At 51.0% G+C, this 22,071-nt stretch overlaps 1 protein-coding gene across 12 annotated transcripts in view; it reads left to right on the top strand.

Annotated features, from left to right (window-relative positions):
* CNKSR2 (connector enhancer of kinase suppressor of Ras 2) overlaps nucleotides 1–22,071 on the top strand; it is a 215,150-nt gene that overhangs the window by 48,904 nt on the left and 144,175 nt on the right. For all 12 annotated transcript variants that reach the window (XR_010304183.1, XM_064152025.1, XM_064152019.1 and 9 more), the window contains exons 3-5: nucleotides 3,400–3,602; nucleotides 8,163–8,250; nucleotides 19,647–19,688. Coding sequence is in view for 11 of the 12 variants with exons in the window: in XM_064152025.1 (XP_064008095.1) it covers nucleotides 3,400–3,602; nucleotides 8,163–8,250; nucleotides 19,647–19,688 (333 nt within the window). In the remaining variant the exon portion in view is untranslated. The remainder of the gene's footprint in view (nucleotides 1–3,399; nucleotides 3,603–8,162; nucleotides 8,251–19,646; nucleotides 19,689–22,071) is intronic.

Below are 22,071 nucleotides of genomic sequence, written 5' to 3'. Positions count from 1 at the left end.
GCAGGGAGGCTGTAGCCAGGTGGGGTTGGGCTCTGCTGCCAGGCAAGCAGCAACAGAAGAAGGGGACAGAGGCTCAAGCTGTGCCAGGGCAGGTCTAGGCTGGATGTTGTTAGGAAGTTGTTGTCAGAGAGAGTGATTGGCATTGGAATGGGCTGCTCAGGGAGGTGGTGGAGTGGCTGTGCCTGGAGGTGTTGCAGCCAAGCCTGGCTGGGGCACTGAGTGCCATGGTCTGGTTGGTTGGGCAGGGCTGGGTGCTAGGCTGGGCTGGGGGAGCTTGGAGCTCTCTGCCAGCCTGACTGATTCTCTGATTCTAGGACAATTATTCTCTTTGAAACCTTTTGTCTTTTAATCAGTGTATGTTCAGTAACCTCAGTGAGTGCTAAGTGTCTCTCGAGCTAACCTGCTTTCTTTTCCTCTCCTTCCCTGCTTTCCCTGTTGTTTATGGAACAGATAAGCCAGGATGCTGTGCTGTGCACTCCTAAGTCACCTCATATGTCAGTGCTGTTTGAGGGAGAGATGTCACCTCAGTGCTGGCATTTTGTGACGTTGGGAGAAGGGTCCTGAGAGTTCTCAGCTGTAGGCAGATCTGCTGGGGCAGGGAGTTACATAAGGCACTTTCCATATGACAAGCTGTGCTCTCAGCTGCTCACAACTTGGGGCTGCTAAGCTGCCTGCCTCACACACTGAGGGATGTGTTCAGCCCAAGTGTTTTGGAGAGTGAGGTTCAGATGCGTTTTTCTTTCGTTGGCTTTGAGAAATGACTTTGGTGACAAAAGGTGGAATTTGGCTTGGCCAATTTGTGCCTACTCCAAGTTTTGAGGGAGGGATTGAGGGATCCATGGGATGCTGGTCTGGTGATTCACTTGAAAACATCCCCAGGCTTCCTAAGACCTCTGAACTTTACAGTTTCCAATTTGCTTATTTAATTGTAGCATCACAGAATGTCAGGGGCTGGAAGGGATCTCCAAAGCTCATCCAGTCCAACCCCCCTGCCAGAGCAGGAGCAGCTAAAGCAGATCCCACAGGAGCACATCCACAGCATCACAGAATGTCAAGGGCTGGAAGGGACCTCCAAAGCTCATCCAGTCCAACCCCCATGCCAGAGCAGGAGCACCTAAAGCAAATCCCACAGGAACACATCCACAGCATCACAGAATGCTTGTTTCTATGATTCTAAGTTCTACACAATGAAATCCTGGCACAGGCTGCCCAGGGAGGTGGTAGAAGCCTCATCCCTGGAGACATTCAAGCTCAGACTGGATGTGTCCCTGGGCAGGCTGATGTAGTTGGAGTTCTCTTTGCTGCCTGTAGGAAGGATTGGACAGGATGACCTTTGAGGGTCCCTTGCAACCCAGTGCAATCTGTGAAGCTGTAAAATGATGACTGGACAGGGCTGGGTGCTAGGTTGGACTGGATGAGCTTGGAGCTCTCTTCCAACCTGCTTGATTCTATGATGCTCAAGATTTAAATGTGGTAAGTGAAGAGCAGTAGGAAGCAGAACTAAGCTTCCCTGAGGTTATCAAGTCAATTTCTTTGCTGTTCTCACCTAAAACTCCTGCCTGCAGTCTGTGAACAGGCAGAAAAAGCCTATTCCCCCTTTTTTCTTCATCTGCTTCTTTTTAAAGTTGCATTGGAGGGCAAACTCATGATTTCATCCTTGTTATTCCAATTACTGAGAGATAATACTCCTCTAGCTGAGCCCTGCTTCTCCTGCACATAATTTATGAGGCAGGGCAACTGCCTAGACTTTAATATTTGTCTTTTCACCAGGTTGGGTTTTGTTCCTCCTTTCCTTTATACAGTCTGCTGCAGAGGGCAAGCAGAAATTAATCAAGGGAATGATTTTTCTCTGCTCTGCCTGCCTGCTGAAGCTTCCTGCTCTCTTTCTGCCCCCAGGCAGCAGTGTTGCAGCAGTATCTGCAGTTTCCATCTCCTCTCTTCAGTAAGAGGTTGGCAGTGGTTGCTGCATGTATTTCACTTCACACTGTTTCCTGGAGCTTTCTGGGCTGAAAGTGATCAGAAGCATGGAGAAACTCCCCTGTGGGGACAGGCTGAGAGAGTTGGGATGTTCAGCTTGGAGAAGAGAAGGCTCTGTGAAGAACATAGAGCAGCTTTCCAGTACCTGAAGGGGGCTACAAGAAAGCCAGGAAGGTATTTTTGGCAAGGGCTTAGAGTGATAGGAGGAGAGGGATTGGATTGAAGATTAGGAAGGGTAGAATCAGATTGGAGATTAGGAAGAAGTTCTTTGCAGTGAGGTTGCTGAGACACTGGCACAGGTTGAGGGTGCTGAGACACTGGCACAGGTTGCCCAGGGAGGTTGTGGAGCACAGAATCACTCAATGTGATCTGCTCTAAGAGACTTTTGGATGTGTGAATGGGACTGTGGCTATGTCTCTGTTGCATATTGAGGTGTGTTTAGATCCAGACTTCTCTTGGTGTCTGAGCTTGGCTTTTGTACTTAGCCGAGGGTCTTGCATTTGCAATGGGCTGCATAAATACCCTGAACTGAATTTCACTGCTCAGGCCACCCCTGGAGTGCTGTGTCCAGTTGTGGGCTCCTCCATTGCAGAGAGCTGCTGAGGTGCTGGAAGGTGTTTGGAGCAGGGCAGCAAGGCTGGGGAGGGGCCTGGAGCACAGCCCTGTGAGGAGAGGCTGAGGGAGCTGGGGGGGTGCAGCCTGCAGCAGAGGAGGCTCAGGGCAGAGCTCATTGCTGCCTGCAGGGAGGCTGTAGCCAGGTGGGGTTGGGCTCTGCTGCCAGGCAGCCAGCAGCAGAAGGGGACAGAGGCTGAAGCTGTGCCAGGGCAGATCTAGGCTGGATGTTGTTAGGAAGTTGTTGTCAGAGAGAGTGATTGGCACTGGAATGGGCTGCCCAGGGAGGTGGTGGAGTGGCCGTGGCTGGAGGTGTTGCAGCCAAGCCTGGCTGGGGCACTTAGTGCCATGGTCTGGTTGGTTGGGCAGGGCTGGGTGCTAGGTTGGGCTGGGGGAGCTTGGAGCTCTCTGCCAGCCTGCCTGATTCTATGAAGTGCTGAGAGTCAGGCACTGCTTTGCACATCAATCTGCCAGGCCAGCTTGAGGTTGTTCTTCTTCATTTGGAGATGTTTTTCTCACGGCATTTCAAACCTGCTGCCAGGAGATCACTCATAACTTTGCTCTTCTTTTGTTCTATTTTTGTTCACTTCAGAAACAGAACATGCCATACACTGAAGAAAAAAAGAAACCAACCCAAAACCCTAAATGAGTGGGTGCATTTCTACCTTAATTATTAGGCATGATTAAGTTTTGAAGCCAGAAAGCAGCTTTGCTGTTCTCGGTACATCATTTTCAGCTGCGAAGCTAACTCACTTTCTTTGTCTTTTATTCTTCTTTCCCCCCCCCCCCCAACACCCTCCCCAAATGCAGAACTATGGTTTGGAAACAGAAAATCTGAAAACTCTTTCTCACAAGCTGAATGCATCTGCCAAAAACCTGCAGAACTTCATCACTGGGAGGAGGAGGAGTGGCCACTACGATGGGAGGACCAGCCGCAAGTTACCCAATGACTTTCTGACCTCTGTAGTGGACCTGATTGGAGCAGCCAAGAGTCTGCTGGCTTGGTTGGACAGGTAACATTGAATCCTAGGATCAGGCAGGGTTGGAAGGGACCACAAGGATCATCTAGTTCCACCCCACCCTGCCATGCCCATCTTTGATCACATTGGGTGATTCTGTGCTCCACAACCTCTCTGGGCAACCTGTGCCAGTGTCTCACCACCCTCATAGAAGGAACTTCTTCCTAACATCCACTTTCAATCTCCCCTCTGTCACTTCAAACCCATTCCTCCTCCTCTTCTCATTACCAGACCTTGTCAATAGTCCCTCCCCAGCCCTCCTGTAGCCCCCTTCAGATACTGCAAGGCCACTCCAAGGTCTCCTCTGAGCCTTCTCCTCTCCAGGTTGCAGAGTCCCAACTCCCTCAGCCTGTCCTCAGAGCAGAGCTGCTGCAGCCCTCTCAGTATCTTCATCACAGTATCATCAGGGTTGGAAGAGACCTCACAGATCATGAAGTCCATGACCCTCCTCTGCACTGGCTCCAACACTTCCATGTCCTTCTTGTGTTGAGGACTCCAGAACTGCCCCCAGGACTGCAGGTGGGGTGTGAGGAGAGCAGAGCCAAGGGGCAGAATCCCCTCCCTTGCCCTGTGCCCACACTGCTCTTGCTGGGCTGCACTCACACTGCAGGCTCCTGTTGATCTTTTCATCACCCCAGACCCGCAGGGCCTTTTCCTCAGGGCTGCTCTGCAGCCATTCCTCACCCACCCTGGAGCTGTGCTTGGGATTACACTGACCAAATGGAAGTTCCTGTGAGCCACACATCTCCTCCCTTGCAAATCATTTCTGAAGGCAGCAAGGTTATCATTTTGGGCTTTGAAACAGAAGAACCAGCAGAGAACAATGTTCCTTTGTGTAGGCAGTGCAGTGTTTGTCATTTCTTTTTATTTAGACATAACCTTAATTATTACTTTCCCCCTCCCCCCTCATTGGAACTCATGGATAAAGACTTTGCAGTCACAAAGATGAGATTTTCACATCTTTAGGGGGTTCTTATATCTGTTTCTTTTCTTTTCTTGAGAATAATCTGGTATTAAAACTTTGACATGCAGATGTTGAGCACATTAAAAAGCAATTTGGAGTTTGGCACCTTAATATGAACTTAGTGGTTGAGCTGCTGGAAGGAAGTAATGGTTGATTCTAGGAGACATTCACCTGGAGGACTGCTGCAGCCCTCTGAGCATCCTCCTGGCCCTGCTCTGGGCACTCTCCAGCATCTCCACATCCCTCTTGTCCCAGGGGCTCCTGAGCTGGATGCAGTACTCCAGGTGGGGTCTCAGCAATGCAGAGCAGAGGGGGAGGATCACTTCCCTCACCCTGCTGGCCACACTTCTGCTGCTGCAGCCCAGGCTCTGCTTGGCTCAGATTGAGCTTCTCATCCACCAGCACCCCCAAGGTTGGACTTGGTGATGCTGAGGGTGCAGTGCTTAGTGATATGGTGCTTAGAGTTATGGGTTGGACTTGGTGATGCTGAGGGTTCAGTGCTTAGTGATATGGTGCTTAGGGATATGGTTTAAGGTGAACCTTGTAGAGTTATGGGTTGGAGTTGAGTTGGTGATGCTGAGGGTGCAGTGCTTAGGGATGTGGTTTAAGGTGAACCTTGTAGAGTTATGGGTTGGAGTTGAGTTGGTGATGCTGAGGGTGCAGTGCTTAGGGATGTGGTGCTTAGAGATGTGGTTTAAGGTGAACCTTGTAGAGTTATGGGTTGGAGTTGGTGATGCTGAGGGTTCAGTGCTTAGGGATGTGGTGCTTAGAGGTATGGTTTAAGGTGAATGTTGTAGAGTTATGGGTTGGAGTTGGTGATGCTGAGGGTGCAGTGCTTAGGGATGTGGTGCTTAGGGATATGGTTTAAGGTGAATGTTGTAGTTATGGGTTGGAGTTGGTGATGCTGAGGGTGTAATGCTTAGGGATGTGGTGCTTAGAGGTATGGTTTAAGGTGAATGTTGTAGAGTTATAGGTTGGACTTGGTGATGCTGAGGGTTTGGTGCTTAAGGATATAGTTTAAGGTGAATCTTGTAGAGTACAGTTATAGGCTGGACTTGGTGATCCTGAGGGGCTTTGCCAACCTGCATGTTTCTGTGATTGCTGTGAAGTGATGACTGTTCATAGAGCTTTAATTGACTCTTCATTAAAGGTAAGGTGGTGGCTAGTTTATCAATTAAGAAGTTAAGACAATGCCATCACCCTCCCATGAGACAACTGGTGTCTGCTGTGGCATTTTGGATTTTAAAGGGCATGAATTAGGATTTGCCAGGGAATACTCTTTGAGGTTTTATTTAAGTGTACTGCTTTACTCAGCCATCTGTGTGGGCAGTGATTCCATATGCCTCCCACAGCAGCTTTCTTGGATCCCTTCTATTTCACTGCATCACTGTCCCCCTTTTTGGAAGTGAACTCCTCTCATGCCTAAGGAGCAGAAACAAAGAGATCTTAGAATCATAGAACAGAATCATAGAATCAAGCAGGCTGGCAGAGAGCTCCAAGCTCAGCCAGCCCAACCTAGCATCCAGCCCTGCCCAACCAACCAGACCATGGCACTAAGTGCCCCAGCCAGGCTTGGCTGCAACACCTCCAGCCATGGCCACTCCACCACCTCCCTGGGCAGCCCATTCCAATGCCAATCACTCTCTGTGCCTCCACTTCAGCCATTGCAGCTGCTCCTGAGTGTGGATGCAGCTCTGACTTCAAATGCTACTTTCTCCTCTGGAGGAAGACTTTGCTGTTTCTATCTTCTTCCATTACTTTTAGCAGACCCCAGGTCAGGTCCCAGAAATCTCACTGAATGAGCCCAACAATTCTATGACCTCATTCACAATTCTCCCCTGTGGAGGAAGACTTTGCTGCTTCTGTCTTCCTCCAGTGCTTTTAGCAGACCCCAGATCAGGTCTCTGCAATCCCACTGAATCAGCCAAACATTTCTCTCTCTAGAGGTGTTTGAGGCCAGGCTGGCTGAGGCTGTGGGCAGCCTGCTCTAGGGTAAGGTGTCCCTGCCCGTGGCAGGGGGGTTGGAACTGGCTGCTCCTTGTGGTCCCCTCCAACCCTGCCTGATTCTCTGACCTTGTTAACATCATATCACAGGTGAAAACAATGCCTGGGCTTCCTTTTCTGAAGGTAATTCCCAACCAAATGCAGAAGGCAAGGTTGGCTTTTTCTGGAGTGGAGAGTAAAGGCTGTCCAGAAGTCGACTGGAAGGCTGTGAGCAAGGATGCTTTTATGCATGGAAGTTCTTAAGGAGGAACTTAATCTGCAAAACCAAGCAGAGAGGAACACTTTGCATGGATGTGTATCCTTCATTTTACAGCTTTATTAGTACCTTTTCAGTCTGCTGTGTTATTTTACTCTCCCTCGAGATCATAGAAGTACAGAATCAGGCAGGGTTGGAAGGGACCACAAGGAGCAGCCTGTTCCAACCCCCCTGCCATGCCCAGGGACACCCTACCCTAGAGCCGGCTGCACACAGCCTCAGCCAGCCTGGCCTCAAACACCTCCAGCCATGGGGCCTCAACCACCTCCCTGGGCAACCCCTGCCAGGCTCTCACCACTCTCCTGCTCAACAACTTCCTCCTCCCCTCCAGCCTCACTCTCCCCACCTCCAGCTTTGCTCCATTCCCCCCACTCCTGACACTACTTGAGGACCTCAAAAGTCCCTCCCCAGCTTTTTTGGAGCCCCCTTCAGATGCTGGAAGGACACAAGAAGGTCACCTGGGAGCCTCCTCTGCTCCAGCCTGCACAGCCCCAACTCTTTCAGGCTGTGCTCACAGCAGAGCTGCTGCAGCCTCTCAGCATCCTCCTGGCCCTGCTCTGGACACTCTCCAGCATCTCCACAGCCCTCTTGTCCCAGGGGCTCCAGAGCTGGATGCAGTACTCCAGGTGGGGTCTCAGCAGAGCAGAGCAGGGGGGCAGAATCCCCTCCCTGGCCCTGCTGGCCACACTGCTGCTGCTGCAGCCCAGGCTCTGCTTGGCTCTCTGGGCTGCAGTGCACACTGCTGGCTCCTGTGGAGCTTCTCCTCCCCCAGCACCCCCAAGTGCCTCTCCTCAGGGCTGCTCTCCAGACACTCCCTGCCCAGCCTGCATTGGTGCTTGGCATTGCCTCCACCCAGCTGCAGGACCTTGCCCTTGCTCTTGTTGCACCTCCTGAGCTTGGCTTGTGCCCACCTCTGCAGCCTGCCCAGGTCCCTCTGGATGGATCCTGCCCTCCAGCCTGGCTGCTGCACCACACAGCTTGGTGTGGGCAGCAAACTTGCTGAGGCTGCACTCAGTGCCTCTGTCCATGGCACCCACAGAGATGCTGAACAAGACTGGTCCCAGGACTGATCCCTGAGGGACTCTGCTTGTCACTGCCTTCACTTGGCCATGGAGCCATTGGCAGCCACTCTTTGGGTGCAGCCATCAAGCCACTTTATCCATCAGTGCTCCACCCATCACACCCATGTGCCACCAGCCTGGAGAGCAGGATGTGGGACAGTGCCAAAGGCCTTGCTCAGATACAGCTTTGTGCTCCAGGGAAGCAAGTGGATAGATGCTGGAGCTATTTAACACTTCTCTTTTTTCTCCCTTCCCTTTTTCTTTTGCAGATCTCCTTTTGCTGCTGTCACAGATTATTCAGTAACAAGAAACAATGTCATACAGCTCTGTCTGGAACTAACAACAATAGTCCAACAGGTATGAGACCATTGGCTTAGCAATTTATTTCTTCCTAAACTGGAAATGGTCATTACCTTCTTCACACAATTTGATCTTCCTCTGCCTGTATCATTACTTAGGAAACCCTTCATAAAATTTCTGCTGCCTTGTTTTGTAAACCTGCTTTGGGTTGTGCTGTCTGTGTGCTGCTACATCTCTCAGTGGTAAGATTCATCTTGGATCCTCTAGTCTGGCATCACCAGATTAGCAAAATCTCCTTGATAAGCATGTTTAATTTCATAGAATCACAGAGTGTGAGGGCTTGGAAGGGACCTCCAAAGGTCATCCACCTCTCTGCCAACAGCTTCCTCCTAACATCCAGCCTAGACCTCCCATGGCACAGCTTGAGACTGTGTCCCCTTCTTGTGATGCTGACTGCCTGGCAGCAGAGCTCAACCCCACCTGGCTACAGCCTCCCTGCAGGCAGCTGCAGACAGCAATGAGCTCTGCCCTGAGCCTCCTCTTGAATTATATATGGGCAGAACCAAGAGTACTGCAAAACAGGGCATATGCTGATCACAGAACTACAGAATCAAGCAGGTTGGAAGAGAGCTCCAAGCTCCCCCAGCCCAACCTAGCACCCAGCCCTGGCCAATCAACCAGACCATGGCACTAAGTGCCTGATCCAGTCTTTGCTTGAACACCTCCAGGGCTGATGACTCCAGCACTTCCCTGAGCATCCCATTCCAATGGCAAATAACTCTCTCTGTGTGAGATCCTTCTCTGGGTATATTTGTCAAGTGTGAATGTAGCTGTTTTATGACTTCTGGAGAACAGCAGTTTCATCTTTGCCAAAGCAGACAGGGTTCCTCAGCCCCAGTAAGTGAGTCCATGCTTTGAAATCACAAGGAGCATTTAAGTGCCTAAGTAAAAGCATGCTCTGAAGCTGAACTGAGCTGCAGTCAGAGAGTGATAATGAACAATCCCAACAGTAGTGCCAAACACCTGTGGTTTGATCTCCACTTCAATGCATTCCAACAGGGCATTTCATAACATCTTTGCTGAGCTTTTCTTTTAGTCCCCGCTGAAGATGCTGGAAATCCTCATTGTGCTTCCTCAGGGCTGCAAGCTGAATGCTTCAGCATCAGAGATTCATGGAATGCCAGGTTGGAAGGGAGCTCAAGGATCATCCAGTCCAACCTTTCAGAGTGAGAATGTAGTTGGAGTGAGATGGTCCAGCACCCTGCCAAGCTGAGCCTTGAGACTGTCTAATGTTATTAGGTGTTTTATCTGTCTTTGCAAACAGTCATAGAGTCAAGCAGGTTGGCAGAGAGCTCCAAGCTCCCCCAGCCCAACCTAGCATCCAGCCCTGGCCAATCAACCAGACCATGGCACTAAGTGCCCCAGCCAGGCTTGGCTGCAACACCTCCAGCCACAGCCACTCCACCACCTCCCTGGGCAGCCCATTCCAGTGCCAATCACTCTCTCTGACAACAACTTCCTAACAACATCCAGCCTAGACCTGCCCTGGCACAGCTTGAGGCTGTGTCCCCTTGCAAACAGTCCCTCTGCAGCCTTCTTGTAGCCCACTTCAGCTACTGGCAGGTCACTTTTAGGTCTCCCTGGAGCCTTCTCTTCTCCAGGCTGAACAACTCCCAACCCCCTCAGCCCATCAACTGCTCATCACCATAGCTCTTCCTACTGCTGTTTAGTAGTGGTTATTAGTAGCACTCACCACAGGATTTTTACTTGCCCTTAACCAGCTCTCACAATGATTTGCTGTGTTTATTTAGTTCTACACCCACTGATGTTTATCTCACAGCTTTAATGTCTTGTGGGATTTACTTAGCTGCAGGTCTGGAAATGCTCTGGCAGAAAAGCTTCCCTGAAGAGGGGACTGTGTGATGGAAGCAATTCTGTGGAACAGGAGTGGGGATGAAGGACTTGGTTGAGAGGGATTTGCCTTGCTCTGTTGTCACAGAACATACTTCTGGCATCATCTGCCTCACATGTCTGACCAGCACTTGGTAGAGTCATAGCATTGTCAGGACTGAGAGGGACCTCAAGAACCATCTCACATTTCAGAGCAGCCTTTGATAGAGTCACAGAATTGTCAGGGCTGAGAGGGACCTCAAGAACCATCTCACATTTCAGAGCAGCATTTGGTAGAGTCACAGAATTGTCAGGGCTGGAAGGGACCTCAAGAGTCATCTCACATTTCAGAGCAGCATTTGGTAGAGTCACAGAATTGTCAGGGCTGGAAGGGACCTCAAGAACCATCTCACATTTCAGAGCAGCACTTGGAAGAGTCACAGAATTGTCAGGGCTGGAAGGGACCTCAAGAATCATCTCACAAATCAAAGTAGCATTTGATAGATAGTGTAGATTTAATAGTGTTGATTTGAATGAGGATAGAGGGACTTGGGTAGGCTTAGATCAATGGGCCAATGTTAATGGGATGAGTTTCAACAAGGCTAAATGCTAGGTCCTGCATTTGGGCCACAACAACCCCAAGCAATGTTCCAGACTTGGGGCATTGTGGCTGGAGAGCTGCCTGCAGAAAGGCATCTGGGGGTTGTAATAGACAGGAGCTGAATAGGAGCCAGCAGTGTGCCCTGGCAGCTGAATAGGAGCCAGCAGTGTGCCCAGGCAGCTGAATAGGAGCCAGCAGTGTGCCCTGGCAGCTGAATAGGAGCCAGCAGTGTGCCCAGGCAGCTGAATAGGAGCCAGCAGTGTGCCCAGGCAGCCAGGAAGGCCAATGGCATCCTAGTTGGGATTAAAAATACTGTGTGCAGCAGGAGCAGGGAGGTGATTGTGCCCTTGGACTAGGCTCTGGTGAGGCCACAGCTTGAGTGTTGTGTTCAGTTTTGGGCACTTCAATATGAGAGAGGTGTGGAGGTGTTGGAGGGGGTCCAGAGGAGGGCAACAAAGCTGGGGAAGGGCCTGGAGAATAAATCTGATGAGGAGTGGCTGAAGGAGGTGGGGATGGTTAGTGTGAAACAGAGGAAGCTGAAGGGAGACCTCATTGCTGTCTGCAGCTACCTGAAGGGACACTGGGGAGAGGCTGCTGCTGGGCTCTGCTCACAGGGAACTGGAGACAGAACAAGGGGGAATGGCCTCAAGCTGAGCCTGGGGAGGTTTACATTGGACATTAAGAAGAAGTTTCTCACAGAGAGAGTGGTCAGGGACTGGAATGAGCTGCCCAGGGAGGTGGTGGAGTGTGTTTAAGGGTGATTTGGACACCATGGGTGTGTTTAAGGGTGGTTTGGATGCAGTGCTTGGGGATATGGTTTAAGGGACTTGGGGATATGGTTTAAGGGACTGGAGTGAGCTGCCCAGGGAGGTGGTGGAGTGTGTTTAGGAGTCATTTGGACATCATGGATGTGTTTAAAGGTCGTTTGGCTGTGGTGCTTGGGGATATGGTTTAAGGGACTGGAGTGAGCTGCCCAGGGAGGCGTTGGAGTATGTTTAAGGGTGGTTTGGACACCATGGATGTGTTTAAAGGTGGTTTGGATGTGATGCTTGGGGATATGGTTTAAGGGACTTGGGGATAAGGGGACTTGGTGCTTGGGGATATGGTTCAAGGGACTGGAATGAGCTGCCCAGGGAGGTGGTGGAATGTGTTTAAGGGTGATTTGGACACCATGGATGTGTTTTAAGGTGGTTTGGATGTGGTGCTTGGGGATATGGTTTAAGGGACTTGGGGATAAGGGGACTTGGTGCTTGGGGATATGGTTTAAGGGACTGGAGTGAGCTGCCCAGGGAGGTGGTGGAGTATGTTTAAGGGTGATTTGGACACCATGGATGTGTTTAAGGGTGGTTTGGATGTGGTGCTTGGGGATATGGCTTAAGGCAACTCTCGTAGCGTAGGCTTCCAAGTTAGACTTGGTGATCCTGAGGGGCTTTGCCAAGCTGCAAACCTAGAGAATATCTGCCTGTAGTACTTGGAATCCAAAAGGATGTTCTCATGGGAGTGGTCCAGCTCCTTGCAAGTAACCCTGACAGAAATCCAGGCTCTCTTTGTCCCCCTCAAGTGCTGCTCTTCAGAAGCTTTCGCGTTGCATAAGGCTGCAAGTGGAGTCTCAGGATGTCTATTGCCCTTTTGCAGGTGGTTTTTTCCCTTCCCATTTAGGAGTCAATGCATAATGCATAAAGCCAGATCAGAGTTTGGAGGCTTCTTGGGAAAGGGGAAGCTGTTTTGTTTACAAGGAGCTGGATCAAAGTGGTTTCTGTGTGCACGCTCGAGCGATGCTTTGCTCTCTTTCTTTTGGTGGTGGTGGAGGAGCTTCTGCCTCTCCAGCAGAGTTCTGTGCAACATTTCAGCTGTCATTTCGTGTCCTGTGAAAAATGCCTGAGATCACAGGCTCACAGGGTGTGAAGGGTTGGAAGGGACCCAATGTGATCACCAAGTCCAACCCCTCCCTGCCAGAGCAGGAGCACACAATCTAGCACAGATCGCAGAGGAACATATCCAGACAGGCACTGGAAGTGTCCAGAGAAGGAGACTCCACAACCTCTCTGGGCAGCCTGTGCCAGGGCTCTGGGATCCTCACAGTAAAGAAGTTCCCCCTTGTGTTGAGCTGAAACCTCTTATGCTACAAGGGAGGTTATTCTTTCCCTGCACCCAATGCTCCTCAGGCCACCCCTGGAGTGCTGTGTCCAGTTGTGGGCTCCTCCATTGCAGAGAGCTGCTGAGGTGCTGGAAGGTGTTTGGAGCAGGGCAGCAAGGCTGGGGAGGGGCCTGGAGCACAGCCCTGTGAGGAGAGGCTGAGGGAGCTGGGGGGGTGCAGCCTGCAGCAGAGGAGGCTCAGGGCAGAGCTCATTGCTGCCTGCAGCTGCCTGCAGGGAGGCTGTAGCCAGGTGGGGTTGGGCTCTGCTGCCAGGCAGCCAGCAGCAGCAGAAGGGGACACAGCCTGAAGCTGTGGCAGGGCAGGTCTAGGCTGGATGTTGTTAGGAAGTTGTTGTCAGAGAGAGTGATTGGCACTGGAATGGGCTGCCCAGGGAGGTGGTGGAGTGGCTGTGCCTGGAGGTGTTGCAGCCAAGCCTGGCTGGGGCACTGAGTGCCATGGTCTGGTTGGTTGGGCAGGGCTGGGTGCTAGGCTGGGCTGGGTGAGCTTGGAGCTCTCTGCCAACCTGCTTGATTCTGTGATTCTATGATAGATTTGACTGGATGATCTCAGAGGTCTCTTCCAACCTGGTGTATTATGGTATAGCAGCTCATTTTAGAAAGGGCCCATCAAGGACAGGGCTGGGCAGTAGCTTGAACTGGATGATCTTGGAGGACTCTTCCAACCTGGTTGATTCTCTGATTCTCTGTCTGCAAATGAAGAACTGCTCTGTGACCAGATCCCAAAGGAGAGCAAGAGGATGCCTTTTACAAAGAGCAGGTTAGAAATAATTGGGAATGGAAAATTCCTTGAGAAAGACAGAAGAAAAGAGCTCAGGGTACTCATTGTCTCTCCCTTAATCCAAGGAGCACTTTTTTTTCCCCCTGGAGCTGCTTGATCTGTGGGTGATTTTATGTAAGTGGTGCTGAGTTGTTCACTGCTGTTGCCATGGTGATAGATGCCACTCCAGGCAGGCTGTTTAAGTAAAATTAAGGCAGTCCTTTTGTACTCCCTGAGCAGAATAATTGCTGGGAGTTTGTACACAAGGGGTTGTGAACTTCAAGGGATCATTAAATGTGCAGGGGAAGACTCTACAGAGTTCTAGAAGCAGTGGTGGAGGCTGCATGGGGGATGTCCTTTTATGTAGCACTGGTTAATGGCCTGCATTCTGGTTTGCACATCAGAGAGGTTATTCTCCTCTTCCCTTAGAGTCATAGAATCAAGCAGGTTGGAAGAGAGCTCCAAGCTCATCCAGTCCAACCTAGCACCCAGCCCTGGCCAACCAACCAGACCATGGCACTAAGTGCCCCAGCCAGGCTTGGCTGCAACACCTCCAGGCACAGCCACTCCACCTGGCCAGCCAGTCACCAGTGCTGTCACCCAAGGATCAGTGCTGGGCACAGTCCTGTTCAGTGTCTTTATTGATGATCTGAACCAGGGGATTGAGTCCAGCAGCAGTAAGGTTGCAGATGACACCAAGCTAGGAGCAGCTGTGGAGCTGTTGGAGGGTAGGAGAGCCCTGCAGAGGGACCTGGCCAGGCTGCATGGGTGGGCAGAGGCCATGGGATGAGACTGAACAAGGCCAAGTGCAGGGTTCTGCACTTTGGCCACAACAACCCCAAGCAGCACTGCAGGCTGGGGCCAGAGTGGCTGAGAGCAGGCAGGCAGAGAGGGAGCTGGGGGTGCTGGCAGAGAGGAGCTGCAGAGGAGGCAGCAGTGCCCAGGTGGGCAGCAGAGCCAATGGCATCCTGGGCTGGCTCAGTATCAGGAAGATTTGCTTCACCTTCTTATTGGCACAAAGATTATCAGGAAAGAAAGGAAAAAGAGAAGGAAGGGAGGAAGAATCTCCTATAAAACAGGTCATTTCCAGCTGTAGCCATTGGCACCTGATCTGTCTGGCCAACCCCAAAGGAAATTCTGCACTTGACAGAAACAGAAAGATTACAAACATCTTAGAATCATAGAATCAGCCAGGTTGGAGGAGACCTCCAAGGTCATCCAGTCCAACCTAGCACCCAGCCCTAGCCAGTCAACCAGCCTTATGGCTGACATCCTCTGTGGGAGGCAAAAGCCCATTAGAGGTGACTCAGCCACCTGCTCAACACTGCCCATGGCTATGTTAGAATCATAGAAGCACAGAATCAGGCAGGGTTGGAAGGGAGCACAAGGAGCAGGCAGTTCCAACCCCCTGCCATGCCCAGGGACACCCTACCCTAGAGCAGGCTGCACACAGCCTCAGCCAGCCTGGCCTCAAACACCTCCAGCCATGGGGCCTCAACCACCTCCCTGGGCAACCCCTGCCAGGCTCTCGCCACTCTCCTGCTCAACAACTTCCTCCTCACCTCCAGCCTCACTCTTCCCACCTCCAGCTTCTTTAGGCTGGACAGTAGGAAACACTTTTTTCCCTACAAGAGTGGTCAGGCACTGGCACAGGCTGCCCAGGGAGGTGATGGAGTCACCATCCCTGGATGTGTTTACAGGTGGTTTAGATGTGGTGCTTGGGGCTATGGTTTAGGGGTGATCTTGGCAGGGCAGGCTTAATGCTTGGACCTGCTGATCTCAAGGGTCTTGTCCAACCTGAGTGAATGATTCTCTGACTCTGTGACTGAGGAATTATGATCTGAGCATTCCCAAGTTAATTGTTTTGCCTTCCTTTTTTAATTGCTGCTAAGTAGCAAGACCAACAGCCCAGCCCTGAGACAGATGCTGGGATTAAAGGATTCAGTTACAGTTTTAATCAACTTGAGAAGCAGAGGGATTTAAGGAATGGCTTGGCACAATTCCACACAGTGGCTGCATTGCTCAAGAGAGCTGTGATGCCAAAGGAGAGAGCTCTGATGCCAAAGGAGAAAGCTGTGATGCCAAAGGAGAGAGCTTTCTTGCCAAAGGTTTGGCAGTGCAGGAGAGTCTGAACCCTCTTTTAGCAAGCAGAGAATGGTTTGATTTGGGCAGCACCTCCACTTGTTCCTCTTGTCTAACCTCCCTGCTTTTGTTGCTTGATTGGCAATCTGTGTTAATAGTCCTCTAGAATCATGGAGTCAAGCAGGTTGGAAGAGAGCTCCAAGCTCATCCAGTCCAACCTAGCACCCAGCTCTGGCCAACCAACCAGACCTCCTACCATCCAGCCTAGACCTGCCCTGGCACAGCTTCAGGCAGTGTCTCCTCTTGCCAGAGTAGGAGCATAGAATCTAGCTCAGGTCACACAGGAACACATCCAGCTGGAAAGGCTCCAGAGAAGGAGTCTCCACAACCTCTCTGAGCAGCTTATTCCAGGGCTCTGTGAGCCTTACAGTCAGGAAGATCTCTCTCATGTTGAGGTGGAACTTCCTGTGCTGTAGTCTCCATCCTTTGCCCCTTGTGCTATCCCAGGGCACAAATGAGCAGAGTTTGTCCCCTCCCTCTTACCCCCAGCCCTCAGCTATTTATAAACATTGATTAGATCCCCTCTAAGTCTTCTCTTCAGCAGAACAGACAGCCCCAGGTCCTTCAGCCTCTCCTCACAGGACAGTGCTCCAGCCCCTTCATCATCTTCATAGCTCTCCCTTGGATCCTTTCCAGTACATCCCTGTCCCTCCTGAACTGGGGAGCCCAGAACTGAACACAACATTCCAGGTGAGGTCTCACCAGTGCAAAGGGGAAGGAAAACCTTCCTCCATCTGCTGGCCTCACTCCTCTTACTGCCCCCCATGACCCCATTGGCTTTCTTGGCCAGCAGTGCACATTGCAGTCCCATGCAGAACTTGCTGCCCCCCCAGGACCCCATTGGCCTTCTTGGCCAGCAGTGCACATTGCAGTCCCATGCAGAACTTGCTGCCCCCCCCGCCCAGGACCCCATTGACCTTCTTGGCCACAGTGCACATTGCAGTCCCATGCAGAACTTGCTGCCCCCCCAGGACCCCATTGGCCTTCTTGGCCAGTAGAGCACATTGCAGTCCCATGCAGAACTTACTGCTCCCCAGGACCCCATTGGCCTTCTTGTCCAGCAGTGCACATTGCAGTCCCATGCAGAACTTGCTGCCCCCCCAGTACCCCATTGGCCTTCTTGTCCAGCAGTGCACATTGCAGTCCCATGCAGAACTTGCTGCCCCCCCAGTACCCCATTGGCCTTCTTGGCCAGCAGTGCACATTGCAGTCCCGTGCAGAACTTGCTGCCCACCTGCACTCCCAGCTCCTTCTCCACAGGGCTGCTCTCCAGCAGATCACCTCCCATCCAGCTGAGGATGTTCCTGCTTGCTCTGGGCAGCCTGATCCAGTTGAGGATGCCCTTGCTGATTGCAGGGGGGGGTGTTTGAACTCAATGACCTTTGCAGGTCCCTTCCAGGCCATCCCATTCTATGGCTCTGCTTAATGCTTCTCTGCTTGTTCCACTAAGTGAAGAGCAAGCTCTCAGCTCGTGTGGGAATGCAGCCTTTTTTCTTTCCATGCATCCCTGCTTTTCTCAAGCAGACAAAAGTTGATGTTTAAGTTTGTGTACAATCTGTTTCTTAACTTAATTGCAATGTTTTGATACTGTGGTTCAAACAGATACTTAAGAAGATCTTTTCAGGAGCAGGCTCTGGGCTTGTTGTCTAGGTAGAGAAGGAAGAGGATGTTCACCAGCTGTGGGTGGCAGGCTATTAAAAACACACATTTAGTTCTAATTGCATAGTTAGGGCTTCTTTTTATAGTTCTCAAGTGCTCAGAGCTCTTTTAGTTGAGATGAAATGGGGATGAAAAAGCAATGATTGTAAATGGGAAAGGCCTCCAGCAATGAGCATGCAGCTTCTCATTCCACCTAAGGGATGTTTGAAGAGAGTGGGCACTGCTGCCCTCAGCACTTGCTTAAAGCACAAAGCAAGGGAGCAGCTCAAAAAAAAAACCCTTTTAACACCAAATCTAAGGGGAAATAAACTGTTCCTGATGAAAGAAAGGGACATTGGCTTTTGCTCTTGGGATCATTCAGAATCATAGAATCAAACAGGGTTGGAAGGGACCAAAAAGATCATCTAATTCCAAGCCCCCTGCCATGGGCAGGGACACCCTACCCTAGAGCAGCATTGCAGCATCACAGAATCAACCAGGTTGGAAGAGACCTCTAGGATCATTGAGTTCAACACCTAACCCTTCCAAAGAGACCTGTAGGATCATTGAGTGCAACCTATCACCTAACCCTTCTAAAGAGACCTCTAGGATCATTGAGTCCAACCTATCACCTAACCCTTCTAAAGAGACCTCTAGGATCATTGAGTGCAACCTATCACCTAACCCTTCCAAAGAGACCTCTAGGATCATTGAGTCCAACCTATCACCTAACCCTTCTAAAGAGACCTGTAGGATCATTGAGTGCAACCTATCACCTAACCTTTGTAAAGAGACCTCTAGGATCATTGAGTCCAACCTACCACCTAACCCTTCCAAAGAGACCTCTAGGATCATTGAGTCCAACCTATCACCTAACCCTTCCAAAGAGACCTTTATTATCATTGAGTCCAACCTATCACCTAACTCTTGTAAAGAGACCTCTAGGATCATTGAGTGCAACCTATCACCTAACCCTTCCAAAGAGACCTGTAGGATCATTGAGTGCAACCTATCACCTAACCCTTCTAAAGAGACCTGTAGGATCATTGAGTCCAACCTATCACCTAACCCTTCCAAAGAGACCTCTAGGATCATTGAGTCCAACCTATCACCTAACCCTTCTAAAGAGACCTGTAGGATCATTGAGTCCAACCTATCACCTAACCCTTCCAAAGAGACCTCTAGGATCATTGAGTCCAACCTATCACCTAACCCTTCCAAAGAGACCTTTATTATCATTGAGTCCAACCTATCACCTAACTCTTGTAAAGAGACCTCTAGGATCATTGAGTGCAGCCTATCACCTAACCCTTCCAAAGAGACCTCTAGGATCATTGAGTCCAACCTATCACCTAACCCTTCCAAAGAGACCTTTATTATCATTGAGTCCAACCTATCACCTAACTCTTGTAAAGAGACCTCTAGGATCATTGAGTCCAACCTATCACCTAACTCTTGTAAAGAGACCTCTAGGATCATTGAGTGCAGCCTATCACCTAACCCTTCCAAAGAGACCTCTAGGATCATTGAGTCCAACCTATCACCTAACCCTTCCAAAGAGACCTGTAGGATCATTGAGTCCAACCTATCACCTAACCCTTCTAATTGACTAACCCATGGCACTAAGTGTCTCATCCAGCCTCCTCTTAAACACCTCCAGGGATGTTTATGGAAAGAGTGATTGGCACTGGAATGGGCTGCCCAGGGAGGTGGTGGAGTGGCCATGCCTGGCGGTGTTGCAGCCAAGCCTGGCTGGGGCACTTAGTGCCATGGTCTGGTTGACTGAATAGGGCTGAGGGGCAGGTTGGACTGGATGAGCTCGGAGGTCTCTTCCAACCTGCTAGATTCTATGATTCTATGATCATCCAGCTCCAACTCCCCAGCCAAGGGCAGGGATACCTCACACTAGATCAGGTTGCTCAGAGCCACATCCAGCCTAGCCTTAAAAGCATCCAGAGATGAAGCTTCCACCACTTCCCTGGGCAACCTGTGCCAGTGTCTCACCACCCTGATGCTGAAGAACTTCTTCCTAACATCCAGTCTGCATCTCACCACTTCTAGTTGTGCTCCCTTGCCTCCAGCCCTACCACTACCTGACACCCTAACTAGTCTCACCACCATCATGCTCTCCAGAGTCTCTCCCAGCCTAAGCCATTCAACAATTCCAAAGCCTTTTCAGTTCAGTTTAATGCTTTTGAGAGGCTAAATCCAGGAGGGATGAAGGATGGGATCGCTTTAACCTGCCTTTTCTGCTCTCTTGTTTTTCAGGATTGCACAGTGTATGAAACAGAGAATAAAATTCTTCACGTGGTGAGTAGTGTTTGGCTCCCTCTTAGCAAAGGTCTTCGTGTACAAATGCAGAGCTGTGTGTTCTGTGCTTGTTCTGTGTGCTGCCAGGATGAAGATGAAGTAGTCTGGGTGGGGATGATGAGTTGGGAACTACTCGTGGATGGGAGATGATGCTATGGAAGCCCAACTGGGCAGGCAGCTTGCAAGTTTGTTTGGCTGAAGCCCAGCTGTTATTTGTGAGCCATGGGCAGAAGAATGCCTTTGAGGTATGGCAGGGGTGTGTGGGCAGAGAGCTGGCTGCTGGGCTGCCCTTAAACCATGTGTATTTGTGGTAGGCATTTAGCTTCCTTCATGTGGTGCCATGGACAGAGGCACTGAGTGCAGCCTCACAAGTTTGCTGCCCACACCAAGCTGTGTGGTGCAGCAGCCAGGCTGGAGGGCAGGGATCCAGCCAGAGGGACCTGGACAGGCTGCAGAGGTGGGCAAAAGCCAAGCTCAGGAGGTGCAACAAGACCAAGGGTAAGGTCCTGCAGCTGGGTGGAGGCAATGCCAAGCACCAATGCAGGCTGGGCAGGGAGTGTCTGGAGAGCAGCCCTGAGGAGAGGGACTTGGGGGTGCTGGTGGGGGAGAAGCTGAGCAGGAGCCAGCAGTGTGCACTTGCAGCCCAGAAAGCCAAGCAGAGCCTGGGCTGCAGCAGCAGCAGTGTGGCCAGCAGGGCCAGGGAGGGGATTCTGCCCCTCTGCTCTGCTCTGTTCTGCTGAGACCCCACCTGGAGTGCTGCATCCAGCTCTGGAGCCCCTGGGACAAGAGGGCTGTGGAGATGCTGGAGAGTGCCCAGAGCAGGGCCAGGAGGATGCTGAGAGGCTGCAGCAGCTCTGCTGTGAGCACAGCCTGAAAGAGTTGGGGCTGTGCAGGCTGGAGCAGAGGAGGCTCCCAGGGGACCTTCTTGTGGCCTTGCAGCATCTGAAGGGGGCTCCAAAAAAGCTGGGGAGTGACTTCTGAGGCTATCAGGGATTGACAGGAGTGGGGGGAATGGAGCAAAGGTGGAGGTGGGGAGAGTGAGGCTGGAGGTGAGGAGGAAGTTGTTGAGCAGGAGAGTGGTGAGAGGCTGGCAGGGGCTGCCCAGGGAGGTGGTTGAGGCTCCATGGCTGGAGGTGTTTGAGGCCAGGCTGAGGCTGTGTGCAGCCTGCCCTAGGGTAGGGTGTTCCTGGGCATGGCAGGGGGTTGGAACTGACTGCTCCTTGTGCTCCCTTCCAACCCTGCCTGATTCTATGATTCTATATAGCCTAAGTCCTCCTAGCAGCATGTAGATGGACTGGTGGTGGGCAGGTGAATGCAACCCTTTCCTTTGAGATTCTCAGCATGAATTGGATGGAGCCAATCTCTTTTTGGTATTCTGCAGCAATAAGACAAGGAGCAACAGCTACAAACTGGAACATAGACAGGGACCTGCTGGAGAGAGTCCAGCAGAGAGCCATGAGGATGAGTGGGAGACTTGAGCATCTCCCCTATGGAGAGAGCCAGGGAGCCCTGGGGCTGCTTAGTCTGGATAAGAGAAGGCTGAGAGGGGATCTGAGCAATGTGTACAAATACCTGAGGGGTGGGGGTCAAGTGGAGGGGGCCAAACTCTTTTGGAGCCAGGATGCCATTGGCTTCCTTGGCCACCTGGGCACACTGCTGGCTCCTGTTGAGCTGCTTGTCCATTAGAGCCCCCAGGTCCCTTTCTGCTGGACAACTTTCCAGCCACATTTTCCCAAGCCTGCAGCACTTCATGGGCTTATTGTGGCCCAAGTGCAGCACAGATACAACATCCACTACAAGATACTAACTTGAGAAGAGCAGAGCTTAAAATACAGTTGGCCTAAGTGTGAAAGGAGAAGCCATAGATGTGGTCCTTGCTTCAAAAGTGAGAATTAGCATGCTCTCACTTGTTTATGTTTGGAATCATCATATTGATTTAACTTGAGATGATTAAATGTGTGGAAAACTGCTCAGCTTAAAAGGGCACCAGCTCTGCTTGTAAGATAATTGTTGCAAAGCTCTGAATGGAGCTTGAAAATCTTTGAAGAGGAATTCATTGATTCCATCCAGCTGTTCCAGGCTGTGTATGATGAGAGCAGCCAGGCAGAACTACTTGCTTAAGTCGTTCCTTGTCCTTAAACTGAGAGACCCAGAACTGGACACAGTGTCCAGGATGCAGCCTCACCAGGGCAGAGCTGAGTTCCTACAGCACAGCAAAGCTTTTGGACTAAAATTACCTGCTTCATAACTACTTGGTCTGGCTTAAGCTACTTGCTTAGACTCCAATCCAAGTGCTCATGTAGCAAGTTGCTTTGGCTTGGGTAACTCTATAACTGACTGAGCTTTTTCCTTAGTGTTTTTTTCCTCCCAGCAGATGAAACTT

The sequence above is a fragment of the Pogoniulus pusillus genome, chromosome 12 (genome assembly GCF_015220805.1).
Source record: "Pogoniulus pusillus isolate bPogPus1 chromosome 12, bPogPus1.pri, whole genome shotgun sequence".
In the NCBI taxonomy this organism is placed as follows: Eukaryota; Metazoa; Chordata; class Aves; order Piciformes; family Lybiidae; genus Pogoniulus; species Pogoniulus pusillus.
Note: the sequence above shows the minus strand (reverse complement) of the source record. Positions and strands in the feature narration are given on the sequence as shown.